This window comes from Pan paniscus, chromosome 16 (assembly GCF_029289425.2).
Source record: "Pan paniscus chromosome 16, NHGRI_mPanPan1-v2.0_pri, whole genome shotgun sequence".
NCBI lineage: Eukaryota > Metazoa > Chordata > Mammalia > Primates > Hominidae > Pan > Pan paniscus.
In genome coordinates, this window is record NC_073265.2 from 63,839,146 (window position 1) to 63,862,190 (window position 23,045).

At 57.1% G+C, this 23,045-nt stretch overlaps 1 protein-coding gene across 4 annotated transcripts; it reads left to right on the plus strand.

The window, feature by feature from the left end:
* The first annotated feature begins 949 nt into the window (after positions 1–949).
* CLK3 (CDC like kinase 3) lies at positions 950–22,804 on the plus strand. Of its 4 annotated transcripts, none has more exons than XM_034939140.3 (13): positions 950–1,088; positions 11,881–12,032; positions 12,694–12,910; positions 14,805–14,901; positions 15,179–15,245; positions 17,587–17,703; positions 18,486–18,652; positions 20,037–20,131; positions 20,224–20,353; positions 20,655–20,737; positions 21,290–21,369; positions 21,628–21,718; positions 22,393–22,804. In XM_034939140.3, the coding sequence occupies exons 2-13, from the start codon at positions 11,881–11,883 to the stop codon at positions 22,567–22,569; spliced, it is 1,473 nt and encodes a 490-aa protein (XP_034795031.1). In that variant the 5' UTR covers positions 950–1,088; the 3' UTR covers positions 22,570–22,804. The 4 variants fall into 4 exon arrangements, with proteins under 4 accessions (XP_034795031.1, XP_008961722.2, XP_063452858.1 ...); XM_008963474.5 differs by lacking the exon at positions 950–1,088 and adding an exon at positions 7,538–8,537; XM_055098260.2 differs by lacking the exon at positions 950–1,088 and adding an exon at positions 8,536–8,588.
* The last annotated feature ends 241 nt before the right edge of the window (positions 22,805–23,045 follow it).

Here is a 23,045-nt window from a genome sequence, read left to right on the forward strand (position 1 = left end):
GGACTATTTACAACACTCCTCCCCTGTCTCTCTGGGTATATGCACATGCAGTTTCCTCTTGCTGAAATGCCCTTCATTTCCTCTCTCCTCCTGGAAAATGCCTGTCTATCCTTGTGTGAGGGTTCAGAGGCTCAGAAACCCCTTCTCTGGGAGGGACTCTCCTATCTGCCACCCCTTAACCAGCTCCCACTGTGCCTCTTCCCTCATCTGGCACATTAAATTATTACTTGCAAAATAGGCACAGTGGCTCATGCCTGTAGTCTCAGCACTTTGGGAGGCCAAGGTGGGAGAACTGCTTGAGGGTCAGAAGTTCAAGACCACCCTGGGCAATGTAGTGAGACCCCCATCTCTACCAAAAAAAAAAAAAAAAACTTAGCCAGGCATGGTGATGCGTGCCTGCAGTCCCAGCTACCTGAGGCAGGAGGATCGCTTGAGTCCAGGAGTTTGAAGCTGCAGTGAGTTATGATTGCACCACTGCACCTCAGCCTGGGTGACAGAGACCCTGATGCAATCAATCAATCGATTATAAATCAATCAATAATAAATAAATAATTGCTTACTCAATTACCGGGTGCCCCCAAACCATAAGCTGTTGAGGACAAGGAGTGATCTGATTTGACATTGCTTCTGCACACAGAAGAGGGCCAGGCATGTAGCAGATGCTCAATAAATGCATGCTGAAAACATGGATGGAGAATGATGGGGCATGATGAGGAAGAGGCAGAAAATGGGAAGGAAGTATAGGATCAAGATGGGGGCATCCTAAGGAGTGGTAAGAGACTAATTGGTTTGTATGGGAAAGACTGGGCAGTGGGGAAGACAATGGGGAGAACGGGGTTGAGGGGGTGGAGAAGAAGGTGGGAGACAGTGCCCACCTGGGGAGGCCAGGTCCCACTCTGCCTCTGGAGTCTCTGCAGTTCCTCCTCTTTAAATTTCAGGGCAACTGCCAGCCGGTGCCAGCGTGCCTTCCAATATTCAGCCATCTCCTCATGAAGCCTGGGATGTGATTCTTGTGCCTCTAGCTCTTTCCTGAGGGGCACTGGTACCTCCAGGACCTGGAGTGTACTGGAAGAAATGGTGCAGTCCAGGTACAGCATGGACCCCAGATCACCCCCACCCCACTCCCTTTCAGTGATTATTGTCTTATGAACTAGGAGGGGGAGTGGGGCAGAGATGCCTCTTTCATGGCTCCCTGCACACACAGAACCCCTTTGTACTGGGCACTTCTACTCCCAAGGACCCTGACTTGCACCCAGCAGCTAAGGTCATCTCACACACACCTCCCACCTGCCCCTGGGCCAGCAGGAGGGGCTTGGCCATATGTAGGCGAGACAGGACTTCTTGAAGCTGAAAGATTTCCCACCCCATAAAAGAGCCAGAAAGTGACAACCAGGAGCGCTGATACCTGGGGAAGGGAGACTGGCTCTGGTCGTGTGATTCCGGGTTTAGGGCTCTGGGCCATTCCCCCTCAGCCAGCTGGTGACAGAGACTGGCCCACCGCCTGCTGAGAGGGCCATCTCACCTACAGTGAGAACAGAGCCCCCACCCCAGCCTGGCTTGGACACTCTGAGGATGGGCCCAAGAAGCCACCTACCAGGACTCTTGGCCCGGGGCCACACCCAGTGCTGCTAGCAGCCCCACCTTCTCCTGAAGTAGCCAGGTGTGCTCTGCCTCCAGGGCCTGCACATGGCCCCCCAACACCACCTGCTCTCCCTGCAGATGCTGCAGCTGCTCCAAGCAGGCCTCTAGTTGCTGGTGGCTCTGGCCCAGCTCTTCTGAGTCTCTTGTTCACCTGGGGAGATCCCCACCCCACCGAGTTGTGGCTCAGCCTCCACCAGGGTTGTGTCTTCCAGCCTTTACCCATGCAGCCCCTTCTCAGAGGCCCCGAACTCCACTTCCTCTGGGTCTCAGCCCTTCCAGGAGTCCTCTCTGACCACCCCAGCCCGCAGAGGCTTCTCTACACTCTAGGCTACGACTCTGGACCAGTGCCTGGCTGCACACTAGCAGGGGGGCCAGTTATGTGAAGATGAGGATGGTGCTCTCTGGAGTGTCGCTGTGTGGACGCCCTGCTAGAATCTGTCTCTCCTGGTCATTCTCCTTTCCTCTGTGCCCCTAGAGCCCCTTGCCCTACATTGGAATCCCCCAGGAATGGGGCCCAGGCTCCCTTGCCTCTGCCCCCTGGTACAGATGGGCATGGCCTGGATCAGCTAATGCCCAGATTCCCTTTCCTGTGGGGCTGCCCCTGCCAGCTGTCTTGACCAACCTCAGTGAGTATCAGCAACTGCTCCTGCAGACGGACTGTGTCCTGAGCCTGGGCAGGGGTCTCAGCTGCTGGCATGGAGACTCTGGGTCCCGAAGCTCCTGGGCCCTGCCTCCATCCCAGCTCTGCTCTTGGATCTGCAGGCCTGGCACCAGCATCTCCTGTAGATACACTTGGTCCAGAATCCTGGGGTCTCCTTCCAGCTTCCAGACCACACTGGGGTGGTCTTGGCAGACCGTTGATGCCTCAGGGCATGTTGTGGCAGGGTCCTGGCCCCAACTCAAGTTATGACTCTGAACAAGCTCTCCTCTGCTCTCTGGTCTCAGTTTTCCCATCTGAACCAGGAGGGAAGTCACTGAATGATCCCAGGGTATTCCCAAATGTTGGAAGAGGATCCCTCTCTTGGCTGGACTAAGCCCCTGCGCTGCCCTCCTTCTCTAGATAATGCTTCAATAATGAGGACCAGAGAATAAAGTGTGGGGCAGGGTCAAAGGTACAGCAGGGCCAGTGCTCAGGGCCTGCCATGCACCCACTTGGGGGATCCCCAGGCTGGGCTCTGGGCCAACAGGCTGTTGGGTCATTTGGTCCAAATGCCACTAGGCCTTTTCCACTTCTGTCTGCAGCAGCAGGATCCTGTGGGTAGAAGGGATGGTCTGCCTGTTCCCTGCCACCCCACCCCTCCCCCACAGCCCAGCCCCACTCACTTGTCTTCTATGTCCTGGTCTGGCCTCCTCCACTCAGCCTGTCCCTGGGATCCCTGCATCTGGTGCCTCTCCTGCTCCAGGCAGGCCAGGGAGCACTCCACCTGCTAGGAGGAGGCTGAGTGGGAGGGCTGAAGGCAGCACAGAACCTCAGATAGGTAGGCTTAGCTTCCCTGCCTCCCACCAGGCAGGGCAGTGTCTGCAGCCTTTGATAACGCAGGCGGACTGGCAGCCAGCAGCCCAGCTGACAGCCCAACATGGACCCATGCCCTGGCTTATATACAAGGGACTGTGCCCTGGGGCCCTGAGGGGCTGCTTTTGGCTGTTATCTATCACGACAGGCTCCAGCTGTGCATCTCTACCTCCAGCTGGGCCCGAGATACACCGCCTCTCCAGCTGTTCTCCAGCTGCTGACAGCTTCAGGGTGGAGGCCAGCAGGACTGCTGTGGCATGCTAAAGGGCAGGCAGACATGAGGTTGTCAACTGGGTCCCAAGGGTCCCCCAGGCCTGGTAGGGAGCAGTGGCTCCAGGTGGGCCAGCTGTGAGCTAAGACACAGAGTCACTGAAGGCTTGCATAACTGGGCCATCACACGGTGTCCCTTTCCTACCCTCACATGAGGCAGAGATCCTGGTAACCTTCCCAAGAACCCTCAGCTTGCACAGCCATCTCCCCCTCTCTGGGGATCGCCTGTTTCACTCGGGGAGATTGGGCTTCTAAGGAAGCTCTTCAGTCTATGGAGCTAAAACCAGCCCCTCCCTCCCTCAGATTCTCCCTGGGGGGCCACAGGGACCCTGGCCCTTCCTTCACCTCCAGCAGTGTCCCTAGCCACCCCCAGCATATGCCTCTCAGGCAACACCCTGCACCCTTCCAGGGGCACCATTCAGAGACATCTCTGTTCAACACCGCAGCCTTGCTGGGGACTCCATTTCCCTTTCTCCTCTGGGTGCCCCAGACCCCGGAAAGCCTCCCTGAGAATATGGCACCAGATGTGGACACCAGCTCTGGGCATTCTGGAGCTTCAGCCTGCTAAGGGGATCTTGCTAGCTCAGGGGACCTTTCAGCTACAGAAAGCCCAGGAAGAAGGAATGGGGGAGGACAGGGCCTCACTTTCTGCTTTAGGGACCAGCCAAGTCCCAGCTTGTGCTCCCGCCTCTGCAGCACCAGGGCTTGCTCCGACAGGGCCTCCGGCACTGCCCGAAGACGGCTTGCCAGCTCGGCCCTCTGCTGCCTGCTTTCTGCCAGCTGCTCCCACAGGTCCTTCTCTGACCGCCTCCAGTCCCGCTCGGGGGCCCTGTTGGAGCACACGCCAGGGAAAGAGGAGCCAGACTTCAGCCCAGGCCCCAGGGGGCTGCCATGCCCAACTTTCCTATGCTCACCTTCACCCTTCAGTGGGGCTTGGTGGGCAGACACGGTCCAATGCCCCGAGGAAATACGAGTTCCAGAGACAGCGGGCAGGGCTGGGCATCAAGTCCATGGGCTCTGCCTCAGTGGGACCTGAGAGCAGGACAGATCCTGGAGCTGGGGTAGTCTTGGCTTCCCAAAGCACCAGGCTCTGAGGCCTCTTCTCAGACTCAGAATTGAGGCCCTTTGGCTGAGCACGCACTAAAACCCTTCAACCCTGATCCTCTGGCCCGAAAGTCTCCTGGTGATTGGAACTTCACTAAACACCAGCCTCAACTCCACTAAACAGTTCTCAATTCCCAGTGGTTTCCATGAGCTGTGGGTGCTGCCAGGGGTGGCCACTTGCTAAACACAAACCCCATTATCCTCACAGCAGCTGGTCTGGGGAGGCGCAGCAGGCACTCCTGAGGGGAAATTGGTGCCCAAGTCCGGCAGGGAGTCCCGTGAGGAGCTGCAATCTCCACCCAACACTGTCTGCACCAGAGCCACGTTCCCCCTTCCAGTGTGGAAGTCTGGAAATGGCAGGGGAGCATTTGGGGGCCACCACAGTTTAGCTATGATGTGGGGGTCAGAGCCCTTAAGTCAAGTCACTGCTCAGGTACCTCTCTGGCTTCCATAGCTTCAGCTGTAATATGGAGGCCCTGACGGACCTCTCACCCACCAGCTTGGTGAGGGAGGTCAGAGGGTAGATGGGGGCTATTCTGCCAGTGTTGCCATCCCTACACCCCTCACCATCACCCTCCTCACCTCTAGGGTCTGGGCCCAAGTCCACTGCCTCCCAACTCCCAACCCTGGGCACGAGGCACCCTGCCCTGGCTCTGAAAGGGCACAGGAGTTGTCTTCACCTAAGCAGTGGGTACACCTAGCACCTCTACCACCCCCACCCTGACCTCCCCACTCCTCACATTCCCAGGCCTTCTCCACTCAGGATGGCACCATCGCCCACCAGGCCTTCTCCCCACTGGACAGCTTGACTCTCCTCTACCCTTACTCCAGGCCCAGGCTCCTGCAGCCCCCTCCAAAATTGTCTCCCATCCAAAATGTCACTGCCACACAAGGCTTCTCTAAGACAGACCATGAGGACTGGCCGCTGCCCCCACCTCCCATACTGGGTACAGCTCCCACAATGCCACTCTACCTGGGTGCTCTGTCTTGCCAGTTAGAAGTGACAGGCTTTCCATGGCAGCCCCCTGCCCTTAGTGAGAAGCTGAGCTGTGCCCAGCTTGGTCCGGGAGGGGCTCATGGTCCACAGAATGGAGTGCACACGCAGGCCAGATTGTCCTGAGCAGGGGGGCAGGCCAGGGCAGCCCCAGGAAGGCTTTCCAGGGAGGTGACCCTGGGGCCAAGGCTCAGAGGTGAATTAACTGCCTCCAGAGAAGGCAAAGTCAGATGAGGCAGACAGAGGAGACAGTAAGGACAATAGAACAAGGAGGGCATCAGAGCAGCTGGGCCTGGCGGGCAGTGAACTGAGCCCTAAGCTTGGTGGAAGTGGAGGTGGGGGGCAAAAGGGAGACCAAAAGGGGTGAGAGGAGCTGTGGGGTTTGGGAGGATGCAGGGCAGCGGCACCTCCCCAGTGCCCTTGAGATATGCTACAGACCTCAACTCCACAGAGGCTGAGGACCCAGACAGGAGCTTGGGCCTGAGGGGCAGTGGAGGTGGAGCAAGCCTCCTCTGAGGTGGGGATGGGAGTGGAGGAGTTACCCAAACCTCACCTGGGGGCAGATCTTTCTCCAAGTTTCTGAAAGGTGTGAAAGTCACAAAAGAATGAAGCTCTAAGGGTAGAATCTCAGGCAGGATGGCCTCCAGGCTGCAAAGTGTGGAGAGGGAGATAGCTGGGAGATGGCTTCTATTCCACCTCAGAAAAAGAGAGTTGCTTCGTGGCTGGGAGGTAGGGACTCCTGGATTCTCAGTGGTGGGCAGTTTTGTGGGAAGGTGACTAACTTACCCCATCAGAGCCTATAGCTCAGGGCAGGGCTGGGGACAGAAGCTTCTCTGAGAACATCCATCCCTCAGGGCTAGTATCCTGGAGCCATGGAAACTCAGGCAACACTAAGTGGTGGGAGGAGGAGACACCACAGAGGCCTCCCACTCCACCTCATCTGAGCTGATGAAACCCCGAGATGGAACCTGGCTAGTGTGGTCGAGGCCATGGGTACCAGGCAGGAATGGCATCTCAGATGGCCTGGGATTTTTCAAAATCTTCAGCTTTTGAGATAGGACCTTAGGGGGCAGGACCTCAGCAGCCAATCTGGGTCACCCACTGTACACTGAAGCGGCTCCTAACTTTCTTTTTTGAGACGGAGTTTTGCTCTCTTGCGCAGGCTGCAGTGAAGTGGCGCGATCTCGGCTCACTGCAATCTCTGCCTCCCGGGTTTAAGTGACTCTCCCACCTCAGCCTCCCGAGCATCTGGGACTACAGGCGCGTGCCACCACGTCTAGCTAATTTTTGTATTTTTAGTAGAGACGGGGTTTCGCCATGTTGGCCAGACTGGTCTCGAATTCCTGACCTCAGGTGATCATCCACCTCAGCCTCCCAAAGTACTGGGATTAGAGGGGTGAACCACCGCGCTTGGCCGATTTTTTGTTTATTTTTTGAGACAGGGTCTCCTTCTGTCGACCAGGCTGGAGTGCAGTGGTGTGATCATAGCTCACTGCAATCTCAACCTCCTGGGATCAAGCGATCCTCCTGCCTCAGTCCCCTGCAAGGAGCTGGAACTACAGGCATGCGCCACCCAGTCCGGCTAATTTTTGTAATTTTTTGGAAGGGGACCCAGTTTTGAATTAGCTTCTGTTGTTTACTTCGGATAGCCATGGTGGAGCTGGCAGAGATTTAGGGGATACTAAACACCCCTACAAATCACGCCTGGAAACCCCCCGCTTCAGGGAGAGCCGCTGGCGAAGGACTTGATGCGCAGCCGCAGCTCGGAAGGGCGGGGCTCCCCTGCGACACCTCCCCGCTTCAGGGCCGGGCCCAGCCCCGCGGGGAGGGGCATGGGCGGGGCCGCGGCTGGCTGGCGGCCGCCGGGGCGGTGCTGGGGAAACCCTTGGCGCCCCCGCGGAGCGGTCCCAAGGAGGGGGCGGTGCCTGGAGGGATGGTCCGCCCCGACTGCGGGTTTCTAGCCCTCGCGTGGCGTGGGGACAATTAGGCGCCACGCCCTGTCGCTTCACTGCGCGACGCTCGCGAGGCCGGGGACGCCACTCCCAGACCGGGCGGGACGCGCACGCTCACAGTGAGGTCTCAAAAGATCCCCACCTCAGTTTTCTCATCTGGAAAGTGGGGCCTCGTAATCCTGTCCGACCCGGCGCGGGACAGTAGGTGTCAGGGATTTTGGTGACCCCACGCTCGAGGCCTCTGCAAAAGGGGGCTGTCCAGTGGCCCGGAGACGCAGCCGGCGGGGCTTTTGTCTAGCGGGGGAGTCTTAACTGAGAGGCCACGCACGCCGGCAGGAAGCCGCTCCACAGGAGGGGGCTCAAGGAGAGGGGATCTCCTCCCTTCAGACTCCGGCCCCGCCGACAGGCCCCGCCAGAGTAGCTCTAGGGTATCTTCCCAGAAACTGCCCCGCACGCACTGGCGAGCTGGGAGCGCCACCACGGCTTTCAAAAAACCCGCACACACCAAGATAATAATGTGTCGTTCGCTCGTTTCGCGCAAGCGGAGTCGCGTCCGCCTTCCCGAGCTGCGGCACACAGACCTCAGGCCGCTCTCGCGCTCTCCGGGGCCCCGAGAACAATGCCCGTCCTCTCCGCGCGCAGGAGGGAGTTGGCGGACCACGCGGGGTCGGGGCGACGGAGCGGGCCCAGCCCCACGGCCAGGTCGGGGCCCCACCTCTCGGCTCTGAGAGCCCAGCCGGCCCGGGCCGCGCACCTGTCAGGTCGGGGGACCTACGTGCGCCGCGACACGGCGGGAGGCGGGCCGGGCCAGGCTCGTCCCCTCGGCCCTCCCGGAACTAGTCTCCTAGGCCGCGGCGTCCGCCGGAGCGGAGAGGGCTGGTGCCCCGGAGCCTTCGAGTCGGGGGCTAGAGCGGCCAGGCCTCCGAGCCGGGTCGAGCCGAGGCTGGCGACGGCTGCGTCACGCGAGGGGGCGGGGCTGCCACGGGCGGAGGTCGCAGCCGGAAGCGGAAGAGGCGCTCGGAGCGGGGAGTGGGGCCTAGCTGCAGCCGGAGCCTGGGAGACGGTAAGTGTGGGCTGGGGTCCGCGGCGGCGACAGCGGCGGCGGCGGCCGGGGGTGAGTCGGCGGGGCAGGCGCGCTGGTGCCATTCGGTCTCGGCCTACTCCCTTTCTTTCTCCTCTTCGGCCCATATCGGGCCGCGACCTCTCACCCCTGACCCGCTGCTTCTGCCCCGGAGGGCGGTCACTGCAGACCCTGACCTCGATCCCACGGTGTTGAAGGCGGAGCCTGAACGGCCTCTGGGGCCGCTCAAGGGTCCAGTTTGGGCTCTGTACCTGCCCGCGGAATGGGGTCGGGGTCCGACGTAGAAGAGCCAGAGAGGCCCTTCAGACCCCTCCCCTACCCCTGGCTTCAGGCTTGGTCCGCAGACGACTCCTCCCTTGGCGGCCTGGAGTTTGATTCTGGCCCAGTCCGGCTTTCCCTCTGTCCCCGGGTCTCCCCTCGGCGCCACTGGTGGCGGTTACAGGGGATGGGACTCTGAGACCCCCTGGGACCTGGGGCGGCAGGAAGGGACGCGAACGAGGGCGCAGGCTCCCCTGTGTGTTTTGTTGTGGTGGTAGAGCCACTCCAGCCCGGAGGATGGGCTAGGCCAAGCTGACAGTTCAAATCCCCTGGCTGCTCCTCCGTCCCGCCCGGGAGTCTCTAGCTTTAGTTCCGGGTGTGGGTGCCCTGATGGGGAGCTGGGGTGGAAATTGCCTGAACCAGGCCCCCATCAGAGGCGGAGTTGGCGGCCTTCCAGCTTCCCTTCTTGATGCCCTTGAAAAGGAGGAGCGTTTCACCGTTGGTGGTGGAGGCTTGCGAGGTGGCAGGTTTGAGGTTGCAGTGGTAGGGCAGTCCAGCCAAAAATAACCATGGGTGCTGGGGTGGCTGGAATCCGGGAGGGCAGCCGCTGACCTGGCTGGCTGCACTTCTAGTCAGCCCAGTTCTCTGGCCAGGAACAGCAAATGAGAAGCCGACAAGGCCTGTGCTCAAAGTTGACATCCTTGGCTTGGTTTTCTTCATATCACCTTTTTCCTCATTGTGCAGAGCAGAGCTTCCCAAAGGGCCTTTAGCTGCTTTTTAAACAAGCTGTTTGCTGAGGTTTTCGAGAATCAGAGATAATTGAGAAATGGGCCCTAGAGCCCTGGCTGGGAGGATGGTATCTGCTATTTCCAATATTTTACTTGCCTAGAATGTGTTAAAGGAAGGATACTCTTCTCTGTTATTGCTTTGTGTGTGGTACCTTATAACTCTCATGCTTGTCATCTCTTTTGCCAGGCTGGGAGATGTTATCTCCATTTTCCAGGCATGCTAACCAAGGCCTAGAGTGACTTGTCTAAGGTCATGAGGCTGGTATGTGACAGCACTAGGATTTAGTTTAGTTTTCTGCCAGAGCTCTTGCCTCCCAGTTTCCTTGGAAGGGACTTATAAAATGTCTGTAAGGCATTTAACACAGCCCTGAAGTGTTACCTGGAACTTTCAGATGTTCATGAAAAGCTGCCACTAGTACCTCTGTGGGCACAAAGCTGTACTAGGCATTTCACTTATAGGAGAGACATATTTAATCCTCACAGAACCTTGTAAGAGACTATTCCCTTGTTGCAAGATGAAGCTGACGGTCAGAGTAGTGTAATAATTTGTTCAAAGGCACACAGCTAGAAGTGGCAAGCCATGATTCAGATTGACATCTGTATGACTCTGAAATTTTGTTTTCCATTGATGTGAATATGTATGGACATAATCTTCTAGGTCCCAGGAGGTAGTCTTTGGCCTGGTGTGACCGTGACTGTGTCCTCCAGCTCTGGTGTTTGTCTGCCCAGTGAGGATGGGCAGGACCATACTTGCCTTGTGGCACGACATGTGCCCTGGCCAATAGAGCATCTTCTGGGTCAATTAGTGGGGTGTGAGTTCCTGCTTTCATTCCATAGCTTGGGCACCTGACCCAGAGTAATTGCAGGAAAACAGTGAAATATTAGTCAGCTGATTACCAAAACAACAAATCTAAGCTTTTGGGGAGGTGATTTCACAAAATATTTATCTCCAAAGACTTCCCAGGTACACGGGGGAAGACAAGTTAGTGGGGAGATGGAGGGCTTTCTTAGGGACACGGAGAGGCTCCCAGGGGTTTGGTCACATAGGCCTCACTGTCCTGCTCAAGCATGGGGAGCTGTTCTATGCTGCTTTTCTCCTGACAGACCCTGCTGGTGAGATGGGGCAGCCTCAGTGGGTTTGTACAAAATGTGCTTGGCCAGGCAAGCTCAGGACTGACCATGACTGGAGGTTGGCTGTGGCCAAGTGTGAGTGTTGGGAAGAAGGCTGGCTCCATGGAGGTAGTCAGGGATTGACGTATGGGTGGAGCAGGTTGCTGGCCTCACATGGCCAGCTTTCTCCGCTGGTGGCGGATCCAGCCTGGCAATTTCATTTGGTGGATATAAGTCCTCACTGAACAGGGATAGTGAGGTGGGGCTCTTTTACCTGCCAGATGGCTAACCCTCTGGCTATCCTGGGATAGGCGGAGGGTAGGATACTAGAGCCGGAGAGCTAGAAGAAGGGACAGTAACGGTACTGTTGGATAAAGGCAAGGCACCTGGCAGAGCACTGTGGGGGTCTAAAAGGGTGCTAAATGGGCCTCTGGAAAGAAAGTTGGATACTCTGAGGACCCTGGCATCCTTCCCAGTGCTGAGACCCAGGATGAGCCAGCAAGGGCTGGATAGACCCGCTGGGTCCACGTCCCCTTGGGTTGACCCTCAGGAGGGCTATGGAATGTTTGTGAGGCCTGTGTGCCTCTTTCTCCAAGGGCTGCTCTTCTAGTCTCTTGTGGCTCCTCATGCTCACTTGTGGTCCTTACTCCCTTGAGTGGGGTCCAGTTCAGGGCCCTAGCCAGACAGCGTTCAGCTTCTCAAACTTGAGGGCTTTGAGCCCTCGCCTCCTGTGTACAGCCCTTTGCCTGGCCTTTGGCTTTACAGAGCATTCACTTCACGGGACCGCCCCCCCGGGCGGGAGGGAATAGAGTGCAGGAGGCTCCCCTTTCTCCTGCCTTTGATCTCCCTGTGGTAGTGTTCACCGTCCCCACCCAGGGTTACTGCCTCAGCCCCTGGCCCTGGCTCACCCGGTTCCCTGAGCACCCAGGCCACCAGGCTAGTGATGCTCTGCTGGGAGCTGTTTGTTCACTGGCAGAGAAGGTTGTTTCCTATTGTCTGCTGTTTGACCAGTGTGACCTCAGAGTTCTTCACTTCATAAACCTCTGGGAGGGGCCGCCTTCAAACAGAACAATGGGCCTCTTCAGGAGCAACCGGGAAGCCCCAGCAGCCCCATGGCTGGAGGTGGCTGGCTGTGTGTTTAGCAGGGCTCTCTGTTCCTTGTGGCCTAGATGCATCACTGTAAGCGATACCGCTCCCCTGAACCAGACCCGTACCTGAGCTACCGATGGAAGAGGAGGAGGTCCTACAGTCGGGAACATGAAGGGAGACTGCGATACCCGTCCCGAAGGGAGCCTCCCCCACGAAGATCTCGGTCCAGAAGGTGAGAGGGAACTAGATAGGAGGGAAAGACTCCTTCTGTCAGCTGGGCTCAGCTGTGGCAGCTCCAGACTCCTTGAGATGACTCCATCCCTGCCCAGCTGTCCCTGGATCCCTGCCCTGTCCTCTTTGGGCTCCTCCACTAACCTCACCTGCATGCCTTGGCCTCAGCAGTAGCTACCATCCTTGCCGCCCACTCTTTCTCTGTCTTGGAGTGCCTTTTCTTCTCCCCACACATTCCCCCATTTTCTAGGCCAGCATCTTTCCGCTTAACCTCCTAAGTCTTCCTTGGTGAGGATTAGGAACATAACCTCACCCCTGGAAAGGTTGCTCCCTGGGCCTATCTTAGCTCCCAGGCCAAACTTAAGAGTTGCAGCAGGCCACAGGGAACTCTGGAAGGGTATAGAACCCTTGGAGGCACTCTACCATACTCCCTTTCCCCTGTACCCCTCCTCCTACAGCTGGAGGATGCTGTCGTTGGACAGGGCTCTGGAGGGCGGGCTTAGTACCTTTGCACCCTCCCCTCTCTGCCCACTTCCCACCAGTCTGGATGCTTTTAGCACAGGCTGTCCCCCTTTAGCCCTTTACAGTGGCCTTACCACAGGTCTCTTGCTTGCTAACAGCAAGGACCCAGCTGACCAGCGTCCCCATCCCCCTTTTGGCAGCCATGACCGCCTGCCCTACCAGAGGAGGTACCGGGAGCGCCGTGACAGCGATACATACCGGTGTGAAGAGCGGAGCCCATCCTTTGGAGAGGACTACTATGGATCTTCACGTTCTCGTCATCGTCGGCGATCGCGGGAGAGGGGGCCATACCGGACCCGCAAGCATGCCCACCACTGCCACAAACGCCGCACCAGGTCTTGTAGCAGCGCCTCCTCGGTGAGTGGTAGCCAGAGTGTGCTGGCTGGGGCTTAAAGGCCTCATCTCTTCCTAGCCTTCTCTCAGGCTGGCTGGTCCGGGTGAGTACTGCCAGCCCTGTGCACGTGCACTGGTGTGCGTGCATGTGTGTGTGTATGTGTTGTCTGGTCCAGGTGTAGGGCTGATCACAGGGTCCTGGCCCCTGTGTCTTCTGGCCCTTTCCAGTGGCAACTGTAGGAACTCTGGCTCCGATGCTGGCTGGCCCCTGGCCCGTCTATGTCTACACAGTGCTCCAGACAAAGGCCATGTGGTGCAAGTGGCTGGGGACACTTCTTAGGACACTTCTTAGGGATCCTAGTAGAGTGGCTGGTATGGTGGTCTGCAGCTATATGGCCTGGTCCTTCCCACCCAGAGACTGCCTCCTCGTGTAATTGAGTACTCTGATGTGGACTGCACCCACCTCTGCGTCTCATCTGCACACCCCTTCCCAAAGGCCCCCAGTCTGGAGTGCCTCACAGGACGGGAGGATTTGCCTGTCAGCCAGCTCAGACTGGGAACTTCCCTTCTAATCTCCAGCCAGGCCCTCTCCAGCCGAGCCTCTTTACGAGGGGCAGTCGCGGTGAGGAGGGGCAGGTGCCTGTGTGATGGGGCATGTGAAGAAATGGCAGAAAGGCTGCCGCCCCAGGCCTCGTCCAGTTGCAGGCCACATGCCCAGAGCAGGGCCTGGCCAGTATTCCTAGCATGGAGGGTTGTAAGGTCTCTGGAGCCCACATTGCGCTCAGTCCCCTGGGGAAGCAAAGCCAGTTGTGTATTTCCGAGGTTACGTGCGGTCTTCTCTTCTCCCCCATCCCTCTTCCCTGCCTCCCTCCTGCCGGCCTTGAGGCCCCTGAGGAGCAGTGGAGAGGCCAGGTGTCTTCTCTGCCCAGCGCTTTCTGTGACTTCTTCGAGTGGCTACAGGTTGAGGGTTGACTGTGCGGGCGATTGCAGCGTGGCCCTTTCACCTCTTTGCACACTGCCACATGCTGCCACAGGATGGCAGTGCAGGTCTGGCTCTGTTTCTCTGTTTGGTGCCCTCTATCGATCGTCGTGAGGCTTGGGATGGGCCTAGATTGTGAGCAGCATGGGTGCCAAGGCCAGGGCAGGAGCTGGCATGGGGCCTGTGTGGGCCATTGTGGTAGGAAGCCTGGCAGTCGACCGGCCCAGAGGATCCCAGGCTGCTTTCCTTCTTGAGGCTGGTGGCAGGAGGGCTGCTGACGGAAGGCTGTTTCTGGTAGTGATGGTGAAATCTGACCAAGGATGCCGTCTGGAGGCAGGTAGCAGCTTGGCTCTGAGTGGCAGCTGTCAGGCATGTGCAAGTCTGCGTGGGCAAACAGAGGCAGGCAAGGACAGGCTGGGCATTCTGCAGCTGAAGCCGGAGCAGCCGCTGACCAGTCTGGATGGTTGGACCCAGGCAGGGCCAGCTGCCTTCTTGCGCCGCCGTTCTCACTGCATCTTCCGCTCTGGCCCAAAGCCACATGGGAGGGTCTGGGAGGGAGAGACTCGGAGGAGGAGGAGGAGGGAGTCGGGGCGATGGCTCTCCTCACAGCGTGGCCCTCAGCAGCAGAGGCAGGTCATCTTCCTGAGCGTTTGTGGCGCTCCTCTTAAAGATAATGTCCGAGTTTTCTTTACATACCTGTAGCTGTTTTTACTTTTCTGTTTTTGAAGTCAGTTTGTGTCTTGACGTGTCCCTTGCAATATCCCTATCGTTATATATGCTGTGTGCCTTATGAAATGCTGGGATCTGGAAAATCCAACCAACCAACCCACCGGCTCCTCACCGTCTCCACCTCTGCCTTTGACTGACACCTCAATCTGTCAATCGGAACCGCCTACCATGCGATTGGTCGGATGGCGTTTCGGGGGGCGGTGCATGCAGAGAAGCCAACAGAGCAGTAAGCGCAGCAGCCGGAGTGTGGAAGATGACAAGGAGGGTCACCTGGTGTGCCGGATCGGCGATTGGCTCCAAGAGCGATGTACAGCCACCTTTCGTAAAACTTTACCTCTCTACTTTCTACCCCCCTTGTTAGACGAGACCTCTCCTGCCTGGAGGGGCCTCTAGTGCGCGTGGTGCCTTAGCGGGGCCACCAGTAATTGCCTGAATGACACAGACACTAGCAACTTCCATTTTTAAGAGTGTAGCAGTGAGAGAGAAACCTTTTTTGTTTTTGAGAATTTGAATGCTGTGAACTTGCAGGAGCTGCCAACCCCCTGCCCTCCAGATTCTCATGCCCAATTTCTTTTCTCTCCTAGATGAGATTGTGGGGAACCTGGGTGAAGGCACCTTTGGCAAGGTGGTGGAGTGCTTGGACCATGCCAGGTGAGCGAGCTGCGGCAGTACAGCTGGCTCCGGATGTGATCTTCCTGGGAAGAGCTGGCCTGAGGTTCTTGAGGGTGGCAGCTATCAGAGCTTAACTTTTTTCTTTTTGAAGGGTGGCATCAAAGTAGGGTTCCGACCTGTCCATGTTGGGGTTTTGCTGACCCCCTGTAATAAGGGAGAAATTCTTGGGTCCTGCAGTTAGGTGGCATCCCTACCCAAGAATTGTTGGTCAGTGAAAGGTTCTGCTCCAATCTCTTCACTTCTCCAGGGCGGTGGTGGTGGATATCAGAACAGGGCCAAGGCCCCGGCTCCCCTGTGGCTTGGAGCTGCTTCCTGTGATAACTTTCAGGTTCTTGGCTTAGCAAGGGGCTAGGAGTACCAATAAGCCCAGGCCAAGCATAAGTCCCATTCCCTGAGGGTCTGCCTGAGAGGCTGTGCAGATCTCAGTCAAGAGAAACATGACCCCGGGCTTTCTCACCAAGCAGGCTGCTGCCTTCTTCAGTGTGACTAGGGTAGTGTGTGGTCTCCGCTGAGTGTGCCTGGGAGAGTGGGGTATACCTGTGTGTGTCATGCTGCACCTCACTCTCTCCCAAGCCCAACAGTACAATAGTTTTTTCCCCTTACCATTCCACAAGACTAGAACATTTGCTTCCTCTCCTATAGGTCTGGGTTGGGGAGGCCACCTCCAGGGAGCCAGTTGCCACCCTGCCATAGGCTCTCTAGTTGGTTTGGCACTTCAGCTACAAAGTGCTTGTGTCCTCATTGGAGCCACATGCCACCCATATGTGGCCCTCTCGCTATTTCAGAGATGAATAAACATGCTCCGGGTTTGCCTGCATCATACTCCAGTTAACAGCAGAGCTGGCCACCACTGCGCTGTAGTGCTCCTACATTAAATGGGGTGTTCAGGTCATTCAGACCCAGGCGTCCAGCCTTTCCTGTGGCCACGAGATAGACTGAGAGGAAGTGTCCATTTGCTCCAAGTTTCTATGTAAATGCCTGTACGACTCAGCGTGGCCCAAGAGGTTAGGGTTGGGACCAGTGGGTGGAGGGACATGCACAACCACACCGTGGCCAGGTGGAGACATGGCAGACTCAACAGCCGGGATGCATGTAGGCGTTCTGGGCTGCTCCTCTCTCAGGAGCTGGAGGGAAAATGAGCCTCTGGAGTCACTAGGGGGCAGGTGGAGGGTCCAGGGAAACTTTACGGGACTCAAAGGGAGCCAGGGCCAGTGGGGGTTGTCATGCAGAGGCAGAATTCAGCTCAGTGAAAGGCAGGGTCTTATTCTAAGAGCAGTGCAACTCTGACAGGGGCTGCCTTGGAAGTGATGAGCTCCCTGTGCTGAGGACTGGAATGCCACGGAGGGACCCTGTTTTAGGAGGAGGCCGGAGTGCATGGCCTTTCCCCTGAGGTCCCTTCCTGCCCTGAGAATCTGGGAAAATAGGTAGGGAGAAAAAAGCAGGGGATTCTCTAGAAGGTCCCTTTATCCTGGGCCTGTGAGCCTTAGGCACCACAGTCAGCCTCCCTGAGGCCTCAGAGGACACGCCCTTCCAGGCTAGGACTGTCTCGTTCCCCACTGGGCATCTGAATTCTAGCTGTCCTTTCCTGACAGGGCCTGGCAGTTGAGCCTCAGCAGGTTTCCTTCCCTGCTGGCTCCCTGCAGATGGCCTCCTGGGGTGAGGTTGGGGGTGGGAAGCACAGAGCAGGGACTGTTAAAACCTTCTTTGGACACTTAAGAAGGGTTCCTGGCATTTTGTGGTCACTGATAAACACTGTGGCAGGTAGGTGCGGCTGGAGAGGGGTGTGGTAAAGGGAGTGGCCCTGGGCCTCACAGTGAGAGGTACCCTTGCTGGTACCCCTACCTCTTGCCAGATCTTTACTCGATCCTGGAACCCCCATCCCTGTTTGCTCAGACTTGCAGACAAGCTCAGGAAAGTCAAGAGGTGCCGCAGGAGGGTTCTCGGTGGGACAGCCTGGCCAGGGTTGGGGCTGCCTGGCCTATAGGTTAGGTCACTGTGTGAGCTCTTGGACTGGCACTGGTTAAGCAGGATTGGCCTCTACTCTCCCACACTCCTTTGGGAGCTGGCAGTGGCTGAGAACATAAAAGCCTAAGGATGGCAAGGATGCTAAGAGCATTAACTCACAGATCTCAGGGAGCTTGCTGTTGGGTGGGCAAAGGTCTGGTGTTGCATGGGGCAGGCTGGGCATCCAGTATCTGCTCTCTTCAGTGCCGGCTGCTCCTGGAGTGGTGTTTGTTGGGAGTTGCTGGGTTGGGGTGGAGGGTTGGGGAAGGACTGGGCAGCTGCTGATGAGAACCTCTGTTTCCTTCCCGGGTACCAGAGGGAAGTCTCAGGTTGCTCTGAAGATCATCCGCAACGTGGGCAAGTACCGGGAGGCTGCCCGGCTAGAAATCAACGTGCTCAAAAAAATCAAGGAGAAGGACAAAGAAAACAAGTTGTGAGTATCTGCAAGGAGTGGGAGGGAAGCCTTCAGTGGGGCTGCTGGACCCCCAGGGGCTTAGTAGTGTGCCTTCACCCATCCGCACTGTGCCTTCTCCCCACACTCAGAACCAGGGGAGTCTGGCAAAGGTCTTGCTGGAAGCCTTTAGACTGCAGTCCAGTCTTCACCCCAGCTGTCTCTGTGTCCTGAGGAAGGCCTCCCAGCCCTGCGTTTTGTGAATTGGGGAGCTCACTGGGTTATGCTGGGCATAAAACAAGATAAAAACATGAAGTTGGGGCTCTCACATAGTAGGAGATACCCAAAGGAGGGCCTTTCTGTGGCAGACACACTGAGCACTCTCCTCCACGCACTGTGCTGAGCCTGGGCAGATGGGTGAATCCAACACAGACCCTCACGAAGCTCAGCAGAGTGAGCAAGTGGAGAAAAGCAGCACCAGTCCTGCGGAGTGCACTAGCACTTTCCATCTCTCCCTCAGCACCTCTGAGGCAGGGCTGCTTCCACATCATAAGTAGGGAAGCTCGGAGGGCTTGGACCAGAACCGTGGACATCTCCCCTACCCCCCGCAGGAAGCTTAGTCCTTGCCCAGAGCTCATCTGGGTATTGGGTGATGGCTGGTGGGGAGAGGTGCTCTTGCTCTGATTCTCTTGCACTGTGTGTATCTGCATTCTGGTGTGTGACCTGGTGGCCTAGGAGAGAGTTGGGAACTGTCTTCATCTGAGAGAGGGGGTGAGGCAGGCCCCCAGCACACAGCCTGAGCCCTGCCCATCCTCCTCCTCCAGCCTGTGTGTCTTGATGTCTGACTGGTTCAACTTCCACGGTCACATGTGCATCGCCTTTGAGCTCCTGGGCAAGAACACCTTTGAGTTCCTGAAGGAGAATAACTTCCAGCCTTACCCCCTACCACATGTCCGGCACATGGCCTACCAGCTCTGCCACGCCCTTAGATGTAAGTGTCCACCCTCAAAAGAAGCATGGGCAGCCACATGCCTGCAGCCAAGTCATCTGGTTACTTGTTGTCCCCATTCATTCCAGCACGTTACTAACCATTCTCCTGGGCCTGAGGGACACCAGATCCCCTTTGGCGGAAAGGCCTGTCTTTGGGTGGGAATCTCAGTGTGAGGATGGAAAGGCTAGGGCTCCCTCCAGGGACCTCCTGGACCAGCCTCTCTACCCCCAGGCACTCAGGAAGAAAACAGAAACGAACGGCTCTGGAATTGGCCTAACCACCAACCCTGCCTCCCTGCTTCATGCATGGGATAAAAAGGTAGAAGCCTGACCTGACAGATAGCACCACAGGTCCTGCCCACACGGAGACCCTCGGTCTAACCCTGACTTGTCATCTCCCTGCCAGCCTTGAAAAGCATTATTTGGCAGTGCCAGGGCTCAGCGCAGTAGGATTTGCAATGGTTGCAGCAGTACAGAAAGGCTCCTTGGTGAAGTTGGTAGGCCTTGAGCTAGAATCGCTCAAGGTCACCCCGCATCGCTCCCCTACCCTGAGCACTGCCACTGTGATAGGCTGCAGCCCACTGGGGTGGGAAGCCCCACATGGATGAGAAGACAGGTGTCTTCCTCCTCCCACAAGGATCTGCAAGATGGGACAGGGACAAGGATTCCAAGCAAGGGGAACAGCTTGGTGAGGCCTGGAGCCTGTTAACGGGCTGAGAATTGGCTCCAGTGGAGTAGACTGCCATTGGGGAGTGGTGGGCCACATAGTTGTGAGAGTCTTGAGTGCCAGATGGGATCCTTGAGCTGAAAAGTGACTACTAGCAAGAAGCCACTGTCAGAAGGGGCTGGAGGGGAAAGGCTTCCCTGCTTATGACTAGCAATGAGAGGCGGGGCTGTCTTCCTGGGTATGCGACCTGTGCACTCAGTCGCACAGGACCCTGTGCTTGATTTAATGTACTTTTGCCACCACCTTAATATTCTTAGTAACTTGAACAGGGGACCTGCATTTTCATTTTGCAAAGGGCCCTGCAAATTATGTAGCTGGTGCAGGGAAGAGGGAACCACCTCGAGGCTGTTGCTGTAGCTCTGGTGAGAGACAGGTGAGGAGGCCTGGTCTCTGCAGAGGAGAGGTGGAGGGAGGTTTTTTGAATGGCAAATTTCTTTCCTACCCCCCTGCTAAAGTATCAGAACCCTCCAAGGCCTCAAGTACAGAGAACCCTTGAGAGGGAGGCCAGCACAGAGGCAGGCTGTAGTCCAGCTCCCTGCTGAGGTGGGGGTGTGAGGAGCTCTGGCAGTTGCTGGCATTGGAAGAGGGGTCTGGCCTAGAGCTGGCAGGAGAGCCAGCTTCTCAGTGCCTACTTCCCCTTCTTTCCCTGCTACCTTAGTTCTGCATGAGAATCAGCTGACCCATACAGACTTGAAACCAGAGAACATCCTGTTTGTGAATTCTGAGTTTGAAACCCTCTACAATGAGCACAAGGTATTGGTGGGGGTAAGGGTGAGGCCCTGTTTCAGGGGTGGGTTACCCGCGGGTGCAGACTCCTGACCTGGCAGGCCTGCCTTGCCTTTCAGAGCTGTGAGGAGAAGTCAGTGAAGAACACCAGCATCCGAGTGGCTGACTTTGGCAGTGCCACATTTGACCATGAGCACCACACAACCATTGTGGCCACCCGTCACTATCGCCCGCCTGAGGTGATCCTTGGTGAGTGACTGTATGGCCTGTGACCTTGTCATACTGGACTGTTGTTGGGAGGGTATGAACAGAGGCAGTGGCATGCCTGTCATTCTCTGCCACCCAGGGCAGGCAGAGTTTCTCAGACCAAGGGGCCAGTGTCATGAGACACAGGTGACTGACCTGGCTTTATCTGTCAGCCTTACTGAGAGAGGGCCTTGTACTGGGATTTGGGCAAGAGTCCTGCCAGCCGGTGTGGTGGCTGCCTTGTGACTTCCAGGCTGGAAGCATAAGGCCGGATCTCACAGCCTCTCCCCATCTTGGCTTGCAGAGCTGGGCTGGGCACAGCCCTGTGACGTCTGGAGCATTGGCTGCATTCTCTTTGAGTACTACCGGGGCTTCACACTCTTCCAGGTACAGCCACCCTGCATTGGTCCCCTACCCTGAGTACTGCTACTGTGATAGGCTGCAGGCCACTGGGGTGGGAAGCCCCACATGGATGAGAATACAGGTGTCTTCCTCCTCCCACTAATCATCATGTGAGATTCAGACTCTTTAAGGATGTAGATGCTAAAGGGAAGGCAGAGGTCAGGGTAGCTGGAACACTCAGAGGAGTCTTATGCTAGGCCATCGAGGATGGAGGATGGGGTAGGAGGTGACCTGACCTTCTAGATAAGGGGCACAGATGACTAAAGGCATCGGGATGGGCTGGGACAGGGCATGTTCTGGGCAGGGAGTGAAGAGCTAACCAGAGAGAAATGTAGTCACAGCCCAGTCCACCTCCACCCACAAGGGCTGAGGAGCCTTAAGCACAGGCTGGCAGGAGAAGCTGGGGCTGCCGCTTCATTGGTAGGTTTGCATGTCCTGGGGCAGTGAGGGCACTTGCCCATCTTTCTTGTTCCTTTTTCTCCTTGAAGGGGCCAGAGCTAGTACTGACCCCCTTGCACTGTCCCTAATCTTCCACAGACCCACGAAAACCGAGAGCACCTGGTGATGATGGAGAAGATCCTAGGGCCCATCCCATCACACATGATCCACCGTACCAGGTAAGGACCCCAGTAGCCCCCTCAGGGTTGGCATAGAGGCCTTTCTTTTCTTGGCTGTGGGTCAGCAGGGTACTGGATGTGGTGAGTCTTTGCTGGACAGTCCATGGCTCCGCAGGCTCCTAAAAGCCTTCCCTGTGTGCCCCTGCAGACCTGTTGCCCTGGTTCTGCTGCTGTCTTGGGAGCTGCTCTTCCCCACCTCCCACCAGAGGCTTGTCCCCTTACTACTCCCACACTTGACTCCACCCCCTTAATTTTCAGGAAGCAGAAATATTTCTACAAAGGGGGCCTAGTTTGGGATGAGAACAGCTCTGACGGCCGGTATGTGAAGGAGAACTGCAAACCTCTGAAGGTCAGTTTCTGGCTACCCCCAGCTGAACTCATGCCAAGGAGAGACCCCAGGCACTGGGCAGACATACAGCAGAGACAGGCCAGGCCGCTAAAGGCTGCCTCCTTGATCCAGCTCTATGGGAGGCGGCACCCAAGACTGCTGGGTGCTGGCAACGGGGCTTCTTGCAAACTGCCCCAGAGGGGCCCTTAGCCCTACCCCTTCCCCATAGGGTGGCTATGAATGTAATTGGGGAACACCAGAAGAGCCAGATGTCAGAAGCCCTGCTGCTTCCTGTCCCTCTCTCTCCTCGAAATTTTGGGAAGAACTAGGCAGGACTGAGGTGAGGGGGAGGGAAGACCTAGACATGGCCAGGAAGCCTCTGTCAACTGCATTTGGTGCTCGGACAAGTGAATTTCGCAGAGGTGATCTCTACCCACCTGTCAGGACTTTGCATGTGGGGGCAGAGGCATCAACCCAGCAAGACACCTAGTAGCCTGGCAAGTTCCGAGCAAAACGTTAAACAGGCATGAAAGGAAAGATGCTGCTCATTGTCCAGGAGGGCGGAAGTAGAGTCCTCCAAGGAGGCATCACTGCCTCCTCGATCCAGTCCAGCAAGGCGTCCCAGAGGCAAGGGGACCTGCTGTGGCTTCCCACGACCCTGCCGTCACACTGAGGCACCTTGTGTCCCTGAGCAGAGTTACATGCTCCAAGACTCCCTGGAGCACGTGCAGCTGTTTGACCTGATGAGGAGGATGTTAGAATTTGACCCTGCCCAGCGCATCACACTGGCCGAGGCCCTGCTGCACCCCTTCTTTGCTGGCCTGACCCCTGAGGAGCGGTCCTTCCACACCAGCCGCAACCCAAGCAGATGACAGGCACAGGCCACCGCATGAGGAGATGGAGGGCGGGACTGGGCCGCCCAGCCCCTTGACTCCAGCCTCGACCACCAGGCCCCAGGCCAGAGCCACCCAATGAACAGTGCAATGTGAAGGAAGGCAGGAGCCTGCAGGGGAGCAGACTTGGTGCCCAGCTGCCAGAAAGCACAGATTTGACCCAAGCTATTTATATGTTATAAAGTTATAATAAAGTGTTTCTTACTGTTTGTAACCCCTGGTACCAGTGTGTCCATCTCCAGGCTCCTTGCCTTCCCCTTACCTGACCTTATTAATAAAGTCTTTCTTAGCAGTTCAGCTTGTGGAGAGCTAAGTGTGAACTGGGCCAGGCACAGAAGAGCTAGGCAGGGGTAAGACCAGAATTGGGGACATCCTCTGGGCCCAGGCTGCTGAGCAGTCCTAGATGGCACCTCTGCCCTGCTGGCTTCTGTACCTCTCAGCCCCAGAGAACCTAA